This window comes from Anser anser (genome assembly GCF_964211835.1).
Source record: "Anser anser genome assembly, chromosome: 7".
NCBI lineage: Eukaryota > Metazoa > Chordata > Aves > Anseriformes > Anatidae > Anser > Anser anser.
This window is the reverse complement of record NC_139727.1, coordinates 10,350,816-10,367,403: the sequence shown is the minus strand read 5'-3', so window position 1 is coordinate 10,367,403 and position 16,588 is coordinate 10,350,816. Positions and strand designations below refer to the sequence as shown.

The 16,588-nt window shown below is 42.1% G+C and overlaps 1 protein-coding gene across 2 annotated transcripts in view; it reads right to left on the bottom strand.

Moving 5' to 3' along the window:
* Window positions 1–16,588, bottom strand: part of CDHR1 (cadherin related family member 1) — a 76,488-nt gene that overhangs the window by 42,876 nt on the left and 17,024 nt on the right. For both annotated transcript variants that reach the window (XM_083845327.1, XM_083845328.1), the window contains 4 exons: window positions 10,112–16,225; window positions 4,757–4,801; window positions 3,280–3,442; window positions 2,432–2,527 (listed from right to left, as the gene is read on the bottom strand). In XM_083845327.1, the coding sequence (XP_083701453.1) occupies window positions 2,432–2,527; window positions 3,280–3,340 (157 nt within the window). In that variant the 5' untranslated portion in view covers window positions 3,341–3,442; window positions 4,757–4,801; window positions 10,112–16,225. The remainder of the gene's footprint in view (window positions 1–2,431; window positions 2,528–3,279; window positions 3,443–4,756; window positions 4,802–10,111; window positions 16,226–16,588) is intronic.

The window sequence follows — 16,588 nt, the reverse complement described above, 5'->3', positions numbered from 1 at the left end:
AGCAGCAGCTGTTTGCGTTGAGCAAGCCCCAAGTAGCCGTGTCCCAAGGGCATTTCCTCAAGTGCTTTCAGCAGAGAGGATCCTGCGGTACTCAGAGCTTCTAGGCAAGGTGCCCTGAGAACTACAGGCCAAAAAAAATACTTGCAGCTGCATGGCAAAGCCAGCACACAGGGACTCCTCAAAAGCAAGCTCTTATTTTGCTTTGGCAAAGGCTTCTCTAGGTCCTTTGCAAAAGTCTGAACTCAGCAACTCCAGATCCTTCACCTCAGCAAAACACTTTTGGTAGCACCTTTCGAGATTTAAACCACAGGTTGCTTCTCTCTTGTCTTTTAAAGTACATTTATAAAGCAGACTAGAAGTAGAAGCTAGCCAATGTAAACACACTCTGGCCAAAGCCAGCAAGCATGAGAAACAGCGGCCCGACAGATGGAGCAGCTTGAGCTTTACCACAGCTGCAACCAAAGCATAAACACCCCGGGGAGCTCTGTGCACCTAGCCTGGTTGCTGTGTTACCAAAGCACACGTAAAAGCCCAGTGTGTATGTGCCTATCCTTGCTCAGGCTAGCTGCACGTATACTAACACAGCCTCCGAGCCCTCGCACTGCCGCTCTGCTATCTAGGCACACACATGCTCCTTTTCTGCCCACCTGCAGCCCCAGACCAGCTGCACGGTGTCCCAGCACTAGAAAATCACTGATACAATCCACTGCTGCAGGGAGTGCTGTCACCTGAGTGGAACTGTGGCACTACAGTCCTGCTAGGAGGGACATTTCTGACTGTGCTGCAGCTTAGTGCCACCTTCAGCTCCCCATCTCCACGCAGGTGGCTGGCGGCCCCCAGCAGCGGCAGGGAGAGGCGGATGCTCTGTAAATGCCTGCGAGCTGGCACCACACCAGGGGATGGCAGTCAGGAGGCAAGTGAGTTGTACTGCCTGTGGTTTGAGGGGTGGCAATGGCAAACGTCACCCCAAACAAACTGGATCAGGGGTCCCATTTTGTTTCAGCAAGTATCCAGCATTACAAGCCTTATCTACACTAACAGACAAGCAGTTCCATGGGCCATCCTTGCTCCGGCACCAAGCAGAGCTGTCCTCATTGCTAAGGTAGAGCAAGCGTGGCTTGCAGATGAAGCCGGGCAAAGGTACGGCGCTAATCACAGCCTCTTGGTCTGCCTCTGGCTTTTGCATGTGCCATTACAACACTGTCGGCCTTCAGCTGAGGTTTCCACTTCAGCTTGACTGAGCTTATAGTGAAGCCCTGCTGCATCATAAGCAAGCTCGCCTCAAGTTAATCCGCTAGATGCGTCATTTCTACGCTATGTGCTGCTTTCTCCCCCTCCTCCTTTCTGGTTGAACAGCAAAAGAAGTCACTGCTTCCCAACCACTCCCCTCCTCACCCCCCAACATGCTCAGCATGGATCGTGGCTGGCATTTACACCACTGGGCCAGAAATAGAGGTTTGGAGCAAACCCCAAGCAGCCACTTCTCCAAGCAAGGAGTGCCATGGTCATGTTTAGGATGACGAAGGCAGCAGCGTTGGACTTCCAGAGGAGACTGTGCCCTCTGGATCCTGCCCTCACCCTCAGCACACTGCCTAAGACCTGGGAGGGGAGGTTTTGGGGTACACCCCTCCATGCATCTCTCTCCTCTTCACACAAGGCTGATAATAAATGGGTGTTTTGGTGCTCAGTTTGCAATGGCTAAATACTTTTCTTTACCTGCAACAGTTACAGACAACCCGTGGCAAATACTAAACAAAACCTCAGCATTACATTTGGAAAAAAGGTAGTCTTCATCACTGTGATATATTTTACATTAAATTTTTTAGATGTTAGGAACTTATTCTTTCCCCAAGGAAAATGTTGATTATAAATCATCTTTTTTGTTGTTGTTGTTGTCAAAAAAGCATAAATACACCTGCCACAAAATATTCAAAGTTGAAAAATGTACCAGTTTTCTTATTTTCAGTAAAACAAAACTGTATCTGTTTTTTTTTTAAATCACTTATTTAGACAAAGCAATTTTCACTCCGAGTAGAAACATTTTCTACCATTTGTACTGTAAACATGAAAAATGCGATAACTTTAAAGAAAATCATGCTTCTGTTACTTTTCAACGTATAGCTTGCTTTTATCAAGGCTGATAAAATTATTAGCAACTATACCTTCTTATAAACATTTACAGAATTGATGAGAAGACCCCAAAGGTCTGTGCTCTGATTCTGTTAATAGATTCATGGACCAAGAAAAGGGGAGCTAAATTTCATGCTTTAAATTCAAACATGTCATTTTAAATTGAGACCAATTAAACGCTTGAGAAAAAAACATGCAAACCCACAGTATATAACAATGCCTGTGACAAAATGTATGTTGCTAATCAAAAGAGCAAACAGCTCCAGTTTCACAATTTAAACATATCCATGTTAATACTAACCAACAGGTGTGTCCTCCGAAAGGCTCAGAAGTGCCATGTTCCCGTTTGTGCTTCCGGCTCCATTATCAAAGAAATAGGGGGCATAATTTGCCTGAACTGCAATCAAAACAAAACAGAAGCCAAAGAAAAGCATTTCACTGGTGGCAGTTATCTAGCTTTGTTAACTGACTCTCAGTAAACAAGAACTGTTTTGGGAATACTACGAGCACATAAGATATCCAGTTGCTGCAGTGGACTTTCTGAATTGTATCTGTACAGATATTTTAAATAAAGTTACTTCTGCATGCTACTGTGCCAAAATTCACACAGCAGCAAAAAGAGAAAGAGAGCATATAAAAAACCACTACCAGAAACAAATCAAGTAGCAGGATCTCTAAGAAATCTCAATCAGATCCAGACATTTTCATTGCAAAATTAACCTTTTCAGCTTGCAATGACTGTATGCCTCTCCCCTATGCTACACACACGAATCTGAAACTTTCCCAGTGCCTTGGTACTTCACACAGTATTCTAAACACATTCTGCCTTAATATTATGCCTACTGCAGGAGCAATTAGCAATTAAATTGTTACTTACTTGCTGCCAGACAACAGCAAAGTTTAAAAAACAAAACAAAACAAAAAGCATGTTAGTTGTCTGTCTACTGACTGACTGTAAGAGATTCAAAATAGCCCGTTTGAAATAAAAGTACAAATATATAAGCACAGAGGGTATCAATTCACAGGGATCAGCAGCTGCCACGGAAAATATTTCAGGACAACATGACCACATCAGTAAGGATTACTACAGGATTTAAGGTTATGCCCGTATCCTCCTATATTTTTATTTAAAGTGATTATTGTACTCACCCAGGCACACGTGCACCAAACTGAGGAATAAGGAGGGGGTGAAATGCCTTACATGCTTCATCCCACCGAAGAAAGGGCTAATTTCTTCTCTGTTTCAAGGGGTTTATTTATTTATTTATTTATTTATTTTTCTCAAAGGTCCAGGAAAGTGTCCTTCAGACTGCTGTAGTGGAGAAATGTGCAAGAGGCAGTAACAGATGCTAAGATGTTAAGCGGATGACACGTCTTAATTTCTGAGGAATTTAAAGAAGCTCCTTCCTACCACCTAATTAGACCAATTGCTTTGCAGGGAGCTGTGGGACTCGTTTCTAAGACAAGATTTGGAGGAATCAGTGCAACTCTCACAGGTTCAGCTGTTAGCTCCGTATTTATGCTGTCCAAATGCAAAAGTCAGAGAGAAGGTAAATCTGAAAGGTGTTTTCTTTCTGAACTCTATCTTTAATGCTCTAAGCCAGTCTTCTATTTTTGAGAGCTAGAAGAGGTTTCTCTTTACTTTAGATTTGGTAATTGTGAGAAACTACAGAAAAAGAAAATATAACACTAGCAGTAAAGAGTAAATATCTTTGTTGCTGTTTTAAAGGAAACAATTACATTTATGATAGCCGAAAACAGACAAAATTACATACTAAAAATGCAGAAGTCAAATGTTCCTTTTGCAAGCTGGCCTCATCAAAATGCATGCGTTTCTGATAATATCTTCTACATTCAGCAAGCATTTTTTAACCAACACACGAAAAACATCTCATGGAAAAAACTTCATACAGTAGCTTTTCTGCACCACCTTGTTCTGGTTTTCTGCACATAAAAGGTGTCTCCACTAATTCAAAACTTTATCATCCAATAAATTAGAGAGCTAAAGAAACAGCCAGCCTAGGAATTTGTTCACAGCAAAAGCTTTGGGATGCTTACAAGGAACTTGATCAGTGGTAATACCTCCAGTCAGGAGCATCTTTACACAGCGGTTTAGCTGTTGACCTGAGGAAAAGCACTTGCCCTTTAATGCTGTGTTATCGGAGTGCTTGGTTCTGTTTTCTTTTTAATTGTCAGTGTTCCTGAAAGAAACACTTAAGAAATGAACCAGAGTTCCCCATTGCAGTACTGTTCAATGTAACAGGAGTTACCCTTTCTTCCTGGCACATAGGAAGGATTTACACCGGTGCTGGCTGCAGCCAGGACTGGTGCCGGCTCCAGTGGCTGGGCTGCCCTGTCCCTGCAGGGAGGGCTGCAGCAGAGCTGCTGCTTCTTGCAGGGCACTGCAGGAGGACCTGATGGTGCTGCTGAACCCCCAGGGCCTTCTGATGACCAGAGGCCAACCCTATGCCCGCAGTGCCCCTTGGCCACGCCGAGTATGTGTGCTCCACGTAACTCTGTGCGCCTATGGTGCTCCTGGGACATTTCTGCTGGCCAAACACGTCAACTGTAAGGCTCCCAGAAAGGCAGAATTTAAAATTTCATGAAAAATATTAGCAGAACTCACCATCCACGGTTGAACTTGACAGAGAATGGCACAAAGAGCAAAAGCCTAGAAAAGATCCAGAATATTTTAGACAGATTCATGAAGACTAGGTACATCAGTGAGCAGCAACCACGACAATACAGATACAAATCCTGGCTCAGTACAGCACTAAATTACTGCCTGCCAGAAGCTTGAAAGTTAAACCAGTGGGAAAAAAACACAATGGCTCTGCCTTTGTCATCTTACTCCTTTCCTAACTCCCTCTTACAAGATCAGACCTGTTGTGTGACTCCATATGGCTACTCTTACACAGCAGCAAGATCTCCACATCAAACCAATGTGTGACTTCAACAGTGGTTTTGTAAAGCTCAGTGCAACCTGCAGCAGGCAGCTAAGAAATACAAATGTGTATTATCAGTGTATTTAAATTCACGATATGGTGACCCAAAGCTGAAAACTGTGTGGGAAGGGATACACATAAAAGAAGACACAAATCTAAGCCTGTTACAGATTTAACTAAGCCGCACCACTGTCAACAGTAATACTGAAGCACTGATAAAAATTAAAAAAACCACCTTTGTATGGTGCCCCAAAAGCAACATAAATAGCACTTAAATTTCCTCTCACCTGCCACCTCAATCTGGAATTGATAACACACCTTTTACTGCAATGTTTTCATAGGAAAAGTGATGGTGAACCCTTGCCAAAGTTAGTAGCTGTCTGTTCCCCTGCATGCATCCCCATGGGATCTAAATCTGTAGGGCCTGTATCTCCAAGGAAGCAAAATGTCTTGTTTGTCCTGAATTGCAATGAGTTTGAGCTCTTAAATCCTGAAGAATTTGAAAACACAGCTAATACGTTTTTATACACATAAAGATAATACAGCTGGGTAGCAACAATCAGATAATATTTTTTCCTGTCAGAAAATATTCTTGCTTTAAGCTAGTACAAGGAACCAGGCTGATATCGATCAATCTATGCTTTGGGAAGAAAGGGAGCAGGAGAGAGTTTCAGGAGAGTAATGTTTGCAGGAATGGCAGGATCCCACTCTATGTTGAACAAACCTTCCATTTCATATATTTTTAGAGTACTGAGTAGCGAAAATCAAAATAGGAGAATGAAATGTACCCGTCTGATCCGAACCAGTCTGTTTCCCAAGCTGTTTTGTTTGTTTACTTCTCAGTAGGAAAACAAATCTAGAAAGGTTCAAAATTTTCAGAACACAAGTTCTGGGTTTGGGTCACTGATCAGCAGTATCTACAAGCGTTTGTTGGACAACCTGAACTTTTATTAAAATCATCCAGAAAAAAAACTAACCACATACAAGCCCCTGCCAGCTCCTGCCCTCTTATCTTTTTGAGCTTTCAAGAACCTAGGGTACAAGAGGAGGGTACAGTTGTGCTCTCCATGGGTGCTGGTGTGCAAGACCAGGGTAAGAGACAGAGTAGCAGAGGACACTGGGAACAGCTGCTTCCAATGGCCTTAACTTGGAAAGAAATATAGCACAGGCCCACAACCCCTCACACTATGCGGCAATACCAATGCTGAGCTCAGTGGTACCTGTGGGAGCAGGAGGTGGCCAGTTTACAGCTGGCAAAAAGCAAGTGCATCTCTCGGTCAGAAGCACCCAGCTGGCACTCACTGCCACCTGTGCTGGCAGCCTGAGCGGAGGGCAAAGACCGAGCAGGCACAGAGATAAATTATGCTTTCTGTGTCGTGGGTGGCCCTTCCACCTCAGAGCAATCATCTCACTGCCGCCGACCTGGGGCGTGCCTGCTTGGCATATCAATGTGAGGTTTTCACTGAGTTGCCTTTCAATCAGTCTTCGGGTGCTTACATACGTACAGAATTTAAGAATGAGAGAAAAATAAAATTAAAGAATAAAAGATTAAATTATAATCTGCTGCCTCACTTTGCTTTATATTAACTATGTACAGTCTTCAGATTTTATGCCTACCTCCATTTGAGTTAACCCCCGTTATAAACTCTGGACAGTTTTGCTAAGTAATGAAGTCCACATTCATGTAAGAAATGCTCCAGCTACTCTTTTTCCTATGCTTGTCCTCCTATGCTGGCTGCATACAACATTAAGGGTTATCCTGGAAAGGAATATTTTGCATTTTGTGCGTGTGTGTAAATAAATTCAACATAAAAGCACTGCGCACTTCACGCAAACATTAGCATGTGCAGAAAGAGTCCAAGTTACACTGGCTTCCAGTCCCTGAATCAGATGCGATGAGGAGCTGTGGGAGTTACCAGTGATTTCTGGAGGCATTTTACAGAGAGTGATTCACTTAGAATTGCTCGATGAAATAGCTGAGAAGAAGACAAATGGAGCCTAAGTCATTTTCAAGACCTTTTTTAAAATCCTCCCTATTTTCACATCTTTAGATGTGATAGGAGAGTTCTTGGCTTTGAAAGCAGAGGAAGTGGAGAAGGGTGGGCCGGTGACACGCACAGCAGGTGAGGTCGACACCCTAACAGCCCTGAGTTTCACACAGCTGTGACCACAGCTGGGCCATTTCTTGCACACTGAAGGGTCAGTTCACTAGCAAGTCCCACAGCACAGCACAAGTGAGAGTTCTTCAAGCTGTTCTCCAAAGGTATTAACAGCAGCAGAACGTGCTAAGGAAAAGCAAGTGTAACAGATGCCCTTTGCTGCTTGGATGTTTTGCTCTCTGGCTGGGACCCGAGCAGGTGGTATGAGGGCTCTTTGTCTCAGCAGAGATGGTAAGCAGATAGTTGAGAAAGTTAAACGTGCAGCTCCCACCACACACAAAGCAACGCTAAAAAATCTTGCCTGTTCAAACCACATCATTTCTCCCCCTCAAAATCCACCCCCAAAGGACAGAGATAATTTAGATCGGGGCATCACCACTCTCCACCAACATCCATTACTACAGAGTACAAGTGATGGTGCTGGAAATCCAGGAACAAGTGTTGATAACTATTTCTGATGACTGTTTTCAGCAGCAAAGAAGTCTACATTAACCAGCTTTGCATTCTCCTGGCACAGCACCAAATTTTTGTCTGGCTGCTGAAAGAAACCATGGGAAGTGCACAGGGACCTTGCAGCAAAGGAACCTGAGCCACTCACACTAGCGTTTCATAGTATGAATAACAAAAGACAAACAGTCCTGCCTTTATGGTAGTTAAATCTAATCAGATACATGCTTTAGACCATGGTAATTTGAGACCTTGGCTGTGATCACCAAACTCCAATCCTCCCCGGTGCCAGGACAAATTAGCCACTTCCTGTAAGAAGTTCAGGTTATTTTGATGTATCCCATATACATTTGACATATAAAGTAATAAATATAGCAAGAAACTTCCCATATTTTCCAAATGGATAGCAAGTCTAAGAGAGCAGGTACACAACCTCACACCTGTGATAATGTCTTTATAATCCTGACCTAATCTGAGGGCGAGACCTTTTTTCTATAAACGTATTTATAAGGAACCAAAGCTGGAAGTCTGCCTGCAGTAAAACCATTTACGTGTGTTCACTGCTACTGAAAAGGTAAAGGAAGGAAGCTCGAAGTCTTGTTCCAGTAACTGACAGCAATGTGTTCTTACTGAGGTTACAAGCCAGAACTTGGAGGAGGAAATACTTGTGTTGTCCAAGCATGCACAGACCAAGATCAGGTTATGGAGGTTATGTATGGTCAGTATTTCAGAAGGTACAAATAATGACAGATTTGCCTGTCTCCACAAACTGACCGATATGGTTGAGTCAGAACAGAATCTTCTCTTTCTGGGGGGCTGTTTTAAATGCCAAACTCTATACATACATCTAAATAGAACCAGTTTTCATTCTCTGCAGGCCCCTACTTACTGGACATCTGATAGCATTTCTGCTTGGCACAAACTTTAGAAAGTTTGAGAACTCACTGTACTGCATCAGGAACCAACAAAAGCTAGCCAGGTAGCAGGGAAAACACACCAAGGTAGGAGGTACTGGTTTAGGGACAGGCAGTACCCAGGGCTCCGTAGGACAAACAAAGTAGTCTTAAAAACAGATCAATTCTATTCTGTGCGATCAGACAGTCCTTCTGTTTTGCATACCACAAAACAGTTAATTCCATGCTACAGTTCTATACGATGCTGCTATGAGGGAACCACAGCTGGGAGGTCTGCATCTCCAAAGGAACCAAGAAATGACAATGGAAGGAAAACAGAGGGAGAAAAGGCACCAAACATCCAGCAGTGTTAGCATTTCCACAGTGACTTCAAACAGAAATCAAAATGCTTCCCAACATTTTTTTTCCCCCAGATACATAAACGCAGGCATAATGAGACTGTACTTTCATCCCCAAGGAAAAAACCTCACAGACACTTGCCTACATAATTTATCACGAATTATAGTCATTCACTGTGTGTGAATTCCTGGGAAGAGGAAGCAACACTCCCAGTACTTCATCTCAGATACAGCTCCTCCTGGCTGCAGTCTGCCGAAGGGTGTTTGTGTTTGCAAAAATGCCACTGTAGATAACTGGGGAAAGGGGAACAATTGTCATGTCTAAAGTTCCTGCTAAGCCATTTTAGTAGCTTAGAGGCTCTTGAAGACCACTGAAAAATCCATTTACAATTCAGTAACCATGATCTTTTCCAAGCTACATATCGCTCTCCTCATTTTGTTTTGACAGGGATAAAAAAAGAACAATTAGTCCCTAGAATATCCAGGTATATTTAGATAGCCTATATTCACTTCAGCAGCATGATCACTGATAGATGTGGTGCCATGGAGCATGACAGATCTGTGTGAAGGATGCCATTTAGCAGCAGACAGACAGTCCAAGTTATTTGTGGAAGAACTACAATTCTTCATTGTTTCGCCTGTAAAAAATGTAGATACATCTGAGTTTGTGCAGTTAGGGTGTGAATAATGAATGAATCAAAATTTTATAGTTTACTCAGTGTGGCTGAGAAAAATAACAAAACTTGTCAAGGCAGAACAAGGAAATGCTTATGTTTGCTCCATAAATCTTCTGGCTGGTGTGCACACCAAGGACATCACTGTATAGATGCCCTGCTTACAAGGCAGGCTGAATCAGAGGATTTATGAAAGTTAAATATATTTCTTTCACTGCCACACATAACCAAAGTCTGCTGCTTACTATAGGAAATGCACAAACACAAAGACCACAGCTGAACTACAGCCCTGGCTAGAAAACATTTCTAGACCGCAAGAACAACTCAGCCACAGCAGCTGGGACAGTGCCTGGATTTTACTCAGGTAAATGTGTAGCACCACGGTTGTAGATAGGTCTGCCTGTGACCTGCTGGTGGGAACGCTGGTATGTGCCTTCACTGTGCTCAGTGCGGAATCCCACAGCTCAGCAACCCTTGAAACAGACCATGTGCTGAAGTACCTACCTTGTTAGGGTCTGGGAGATCCAGCTGGCCAGGGGTCACCTCAGCCTTCACCTTCCATTGCTAACAAGAAGTAATCTGAGCAACCAGAGTCTTACATCAAAGCAGTGCTTGTTCTTAACCTGAAAGATGAGAAAACAAGGTATATTTCAACAATTTTTACATCTATTAGAAGAGGCCTAAATACTCAACTTTGAAGCAATACACCTTACCTCAAAAACACACGTAACTATCACTCCATTCCCACGTATACTTTCTGGTAATTATCTAGCCTTTGGCTGGAGAGATTTCAGACAGTAAGTAGTCCTCTAAGTATATTGGTTCTTGGAGTTTTCAAGGCAAGTAGTTAACCCTGGCTAGAGGCCAGAGGTTGGCTCTTCATACTTACTAGCTCTACCTAAAAGCCCTGTGCTCTTACCTTTTCCTCCCACACCTTCAAGTACTTTATCTCAAAGTACTGTGGTTATCACTTTTTTTTTTACAACCTATTAGTAAAATCAATAGAACTATATAGCAACAATCTCAACAACAGATGTTAATTTGAGGAATAAATAAAATATCTAGGAACAGATTTCCACATTTGATAACTGAGATTACGTTGATCCCAAGTTATTGCAGTGAAGGCTGAAATACAAATTAAATAGCAGAAAAATCCCTACTCATCCCATGACTTTGAGACGATTATATGGTGCCTTGAAACAGAGATGCTCAAGTCCTGTAACAGAAACTGTTCTTGGTACAAAAACTGATGCCTGGAAATAGTAAATGCACCATTTTACGTCATCTTATTGACAACGTGCAGTTCTTTTGGTCTCATGGACAGAAATTAATGGTGTCAAATAATAATAGCTCAGCACGAGGAAAAAACTTGAGGAAATTCAGACAGCAAAACCATTCTGAGGTAAGATCCCACACAAATAAAGAACGGGTGGGTGACTATGAGCCCAAAGAGATAAAAGATGACTTTTCCAGTTGGTGAGGCCAGTCAGTGAGGAAGTCCTCGGAAACTGTAAAATTATGTCTGCAAACAGAAAAAAGGCTAATATCAACCGCATATAGTCCTTTGCTAGATGTAACTTCAACTCAAATACTTTTTCTTTCATCATCCACTCATCTGAAGATTTTTACTGAAGTTAAATATACACTAGTACTGCTTACTAAGACAAAGGAAGATGCTTAAGTGTTTAACCTTGGTATATTCAAACAACTTCAAGACAAGAGGCCAGTGACAACTGTCATAATTTTTTTCCCAAGTAATGAAAAGTTGATAACTGAGAAGTTAGTAAAGCAAAGGGAATGCTTTAATGAGGGACTTGCAGATACTGCTGCACACTGCTGTGTTTCTCTGATAGCATCTGTAAACAGATGGACTTCTCCACATTTTTTTTAATTTTTTTTTTCATGAAAACATCTTTCTTCTCAGGCGTAGCTATGTCTTAGGCAAAATTCTGGGATACAAATGGGTTTTAGCATTACTCAGCGAACACACCACACAGCCAGCCATATGCCATGGGGTGCTGCAACAAGACAAATGGGAAGCTTTGTCTTGAGAACCTGCCTAGCAAAGACAGTATTTTCCAGTGCACTCCAGTTTAGAATGCCAAGGATCTGATTCTAAGAGCATCTAGGATTTGATTGTAAGATTGGGATCAGTGCTGATGACCAAACATCATAGAATCCATCAGAAAAGCACTCTTCTGCCACTGACAGATCTTAAATGTCATCTTGCCCGTCAGCTGAGGGAAACCCTACTGCTGTTTAGCATTTGGATTATTGTTTGATCTTATTAACCAAGATCTATTAGTTGCTTTGAGTGTGCTACATTTATCACAAATGTGATAACATAGCTAGAAGGTTGTACATGTGCCTTGTTGCAGACAGTTGATCACAATCATCTGTTGAGCACGCATTTTTGTGCACACGGACTTCCACATGTATGGTATTGAATGCCTCCTATGTAAGGTCTAAATTCTCTCCTGTGAGCATCTGTGCTGTACTGCCAGCTGCAACTAAACAGCTCTCAAACTTAACATGCCAGATGCAGTTTGAGTCTGACTGTCGTCAAACTGAACTGTTGGTTTGACAGTGTCTTGCAATTACAGGGATTTTTGTGAGTGTGCCAGGCAGCACAAGACAGACAAGTCATGTTCAGTTCAGGATCTCTCAACAGGCACGAAGTGACCTGATTTCTCTGATCATGCTTTCAGAGACTGACCAGATGGCACTGAGACAGTAAGGTGCTTATCCTATAGCAAATCTCTGGCCTTAGTCATTCCCTTGTGGACCATCAACCTGAAAATATGGAATTAAATCCCCAACACCTGAAAATATTCATAGCCATGTCTCTGAAACAGATAAACAAGGAGTAACTGAAGGGCTGAAGGATGGCTTGGACAAATCCACACCCAGACACTCTTTCTAGCAGAGACTCAGAACAGAAACAATTTTGGTGAATTTCTCCACGGCCTGCTCAAAGATTAAAGGAAAGTATGATGACTGTTATGGGCTAGAAAGCAACTTTGACAACCATCCAATGCCTGCCATAAGTCTTATCATGCTAAATGGCTACTGGGAACCAAAGGCACACATGGATTGGAATCAACACTCTCATGAACGTTACTTAATGTAGAGCTCCTTGTTCCCCACCAGCATTTAAACAAATAAATGCTTGATGAATCCTACAGAGAAGTTAGCAGTGGCAGAGACAACTGCTCAGATCTAATGAGGAAAAGCTCATTTGATGCAAAAAAAAAAGACTGATGTGTAAGAACGTCTTCCTCTCACCTTAACTGAGAAGAAGAAAGTCGTGGATAAACTTAAGCCCAACTCTTCTTTAAGCATACTTGAGTCAAAAGTAGGTAGAATCCAATCTGCATTCACCATCTGGCAACACTGCTAAATCTGCCTAGGAGGTTGCAGTTGCTGGACAAAACTGAATCAAACAACAGATTTTCAGACTTGATTCAACAAACACTTAAATCACCAGGAGTCTTCCACTCAGCTCCAGCAAGCGTTTCTTCATAAGAGTATGCAAATCTGCAAGGGCAAAGGTTTGTCCCTCTGTTTTCATGTGTCAGATGACTTTATTATCTGCAGTGACATTGTCCATACAGGATTTTGGTTTTCCTTAGTAGATGCAATCACAAAAAGTTGTGAGTGGCCCATTCTTCAGATTAACAGAAATTCTCCAGAGCTAAAAATCCTGAATTCAGCTACACCCAGACCCTTGCATCAGTTGTGGGCCAGACAGTCTAGAAGGCTGAAGAGCCAACAGCAAGAGCCCCATTACACTTTCAGGGGCCATAAAATTATATGTTATTTATACAAATTATGCCTTCTAATATGCACTTTGAAGGAAAAACCCACAAACTGCCTGCACCCCCACATTCTCCCTGCCAGGGGTGATCATTTCTCCTGTGCCCTGACAATTCAGAGTCACAGTACTATACAAGACAGACTGATTTGGTATCAGCTGAGGGTATTAATCTCCAAATAAAGTGAGGGGCCACCTGGCTCACTTAGTTGACAAGGTCAGACCAGGATCCAACATCTATTCTGGCAGACACAGAGATACGTCAAAATATCTTTATTGGAACTTGAAGGCTGTGCAATTTTCATGCTTGACAGGCAAACAAACACAGAAAACCACAAGATACAGACAAATGCATTTGTCAGCTTGGACAAGCTGAATTTACTACTTGATGTAAGCATACAGCTTGTGTACTTTGAAAAGCCACTGAGTAATATGTTTCTTCTCTGGTAATGCCAAACAAATATACATAGTAGTGAAAGAAAAGCAAAATGAAGAACAGGTGCCTGTAAACAAAGCCATGATCAGATGGTAGCTCTGTTCTACCACACAGGGAAAATAGTTCAGGAAATAAAAGTCCAATTTTGGTGAGGAAGCACCTGCAGGAGGCTGATGCATGACCTCCTGATACTTGTAGGCCAGGCAAAGAGCCTGTTTGGGCAACAGTCACAATGAGTGGTGAAATAGCTTGAGGAATCCTGCTTTAGTTTGTTCAGTCAGGACTAGGACCTCACAGAAGTACCTTACTTTTTAAATTTGAATAGCCCTCAACCTTACCTTGAGGCTAGTTTGGGAAACTAGGTGAATAAAAATATTCAAGTACATAAGATGATGTCCCTGCATCCCTCCAAAGACAAAGTATTTCTGTAATAGTGTTGATGGTCTTTGGGACTTTATGATTTTGCTGTCAGAGAACATTTTGCCTGAAGGAAGATCAGAGTGTGGAGCACACTGTTTGGAGGGTGCGGGGCCAAGATAATCTTATAGCATTTTTTAAATTTAAAACAGATGGGCTTAAGCTCATGTTAAAGAACAGAATCCTCATACCTCTTAGTAATGCTTCGTAAGATATAGCCATGTGTTTACAACTCTGTATAAACTCCTGCTGCAAACATTTAATATCCAAAATACTTTTCACATCTACTCATCGTTCATATTCCTGAGATACTTTCTGTGAGCTACAAAAGACAAAAATAAATGTTTGCCCAGCGATCAGCAGCAGAATTATCAAACAGCTCATTCACCAACCTCTTGGCTCAGATCTTGTGAGGATTGGAGGATCCTTTTTATCCTTGGTATGAAAATGCTATGCATGGTCAGCTCAAAACTAGGAAGTTGAGGGTCAGATCTAATCACATGAGCAGTAAGAAAATAAAGTAATAACAAGCACATAGGAGACCCAGAAATTGCTTCAATTGTTCAGTACAATAGAAACACTAACAATGAGAAAGCACAGCCATATATAAGTGCCCATTAATTTGACTCATGGGAAACAGATTTGCCTGAAGGTGGTTACACCAGGCATACGACCATCCCCATTCAACTCCCCCAGATTACTAAAGGGCACTGAGACCATCTTTATCATACAGGAAATTACCTTAGGGAAATAGCATTACTCTGAGTATTGAGGGCAAAATTACTATTTTCAAAGTGATATTTGCCCAAGAGCAGAAAAAGCTTTCCACACCTTGTCACATTCATTAGAAGGAAAGCCAAATTCATAAACCTCCAATTAATTCTGGGTTAAGGACTCACCCCAGGCATAGAAATAGCAGCATATGCAGGAGACAGCTAGAAAAAGGACAGGAAATACCAGAGAAAAGACCCCAGTAACTGCTAATGATATTAGCAGGGAGCATTTCTGTTTCTCTTTTATTCAGCCCTTTGATATTATTCTTAACATTTGTTTAATTTCATACTCCAGTGAGTTTTGTTTATTGAGGTGATCACACAACTCAAGTGCCTTGAAAGAACAATTGCCTTCTGGATTCAGGAGGAAAAAAAAATCTGACTAGCCTTACACCTTTCCAGTATGCCTTTTAATAACCACCTGATGACATTCTTCTGGGAAGTTAAAGAATAGGTGTCGTTTGTCCCCCACCCCAGACATTAAAAAGCTTGCCACTGTACTTGAATCTGGTCCTCTGGTCCTTCCCAACTATTTGAATCTAGTTTCTCAGCCCTTTCTAAATCATAAGTTCATTCTCACTTGATAGAAATCCACTTCCAAGTGGATTTTAAGCACTGAGAGCAAGGAACAAATTCATCATGTGCCTAGCTACAAAGAAAATCCATTTGTCTATATAAAAGAAGTTATTCATATAAAAGGTTAAATATATATATACTGATAACTAGAAACAGTAACTTCAACCCTTCCCCATCTAAAAATGCAATCCAAAGTGATACAGCCAGCTCTCCTCTGTCTTGTTTGAGGAGCTAAATCCCTGTTTGGTACAGAGGAACATGCAACTGAAAAAATCCAGTAGCAGCCAGACAGCTTTACCTGGCTCTTTAGATGCCAGGTTAATGTTAACAAGATGAAGGAGCCTGGGGGACTGAGTAAGCATTACTGACTGAAGCCCTTCCCGACTAAAATAAGAGTAGCATACATTCAGGCCCTATCTGTGAAAGGAAGACCCTCAACCAAGTGAAGCACTGTGAGATGTGCTGGCAGGCAGATGCTCTTCTTCACCCTGCTCAGTCTTATTTTAACTGCGGAAGGGGTCCAGGAATCCGCAGAGGGTCTGGCTGAGCACAAGGCTTGCAGTATTTTTTTATTTGCATTGGAGCCGTCTTGGAAGGCATACCTGTAAAACAAAGATGGAAAGAGAAAATTGAAAGGGATGCTTAATTGGAAGTATGTAGAATGGGACAAAACATTAATACCAGAAGCTGAACCATTTATATGGCCAGGCTTAGATTATCAGTGATCTGGAGGGGGCAGAAAAAAGGGGGGGGGGGATGTAACAGCAATATTTTTTCTTCATTACATTGCTGGAGACCACACATTACTTACAACCTTTTTTTCCTGTACGGGGAGCTCAGTCACTGGAAGTACAAATCCTGCTGCTTTTGCAGGAAGCTTCCACAAAGCAGATGTCTTCAGACAGTACTACTCCAGAGCTCAAGTCCCACAGCCAACACATTGCACACCTAGTTGTATTACACAG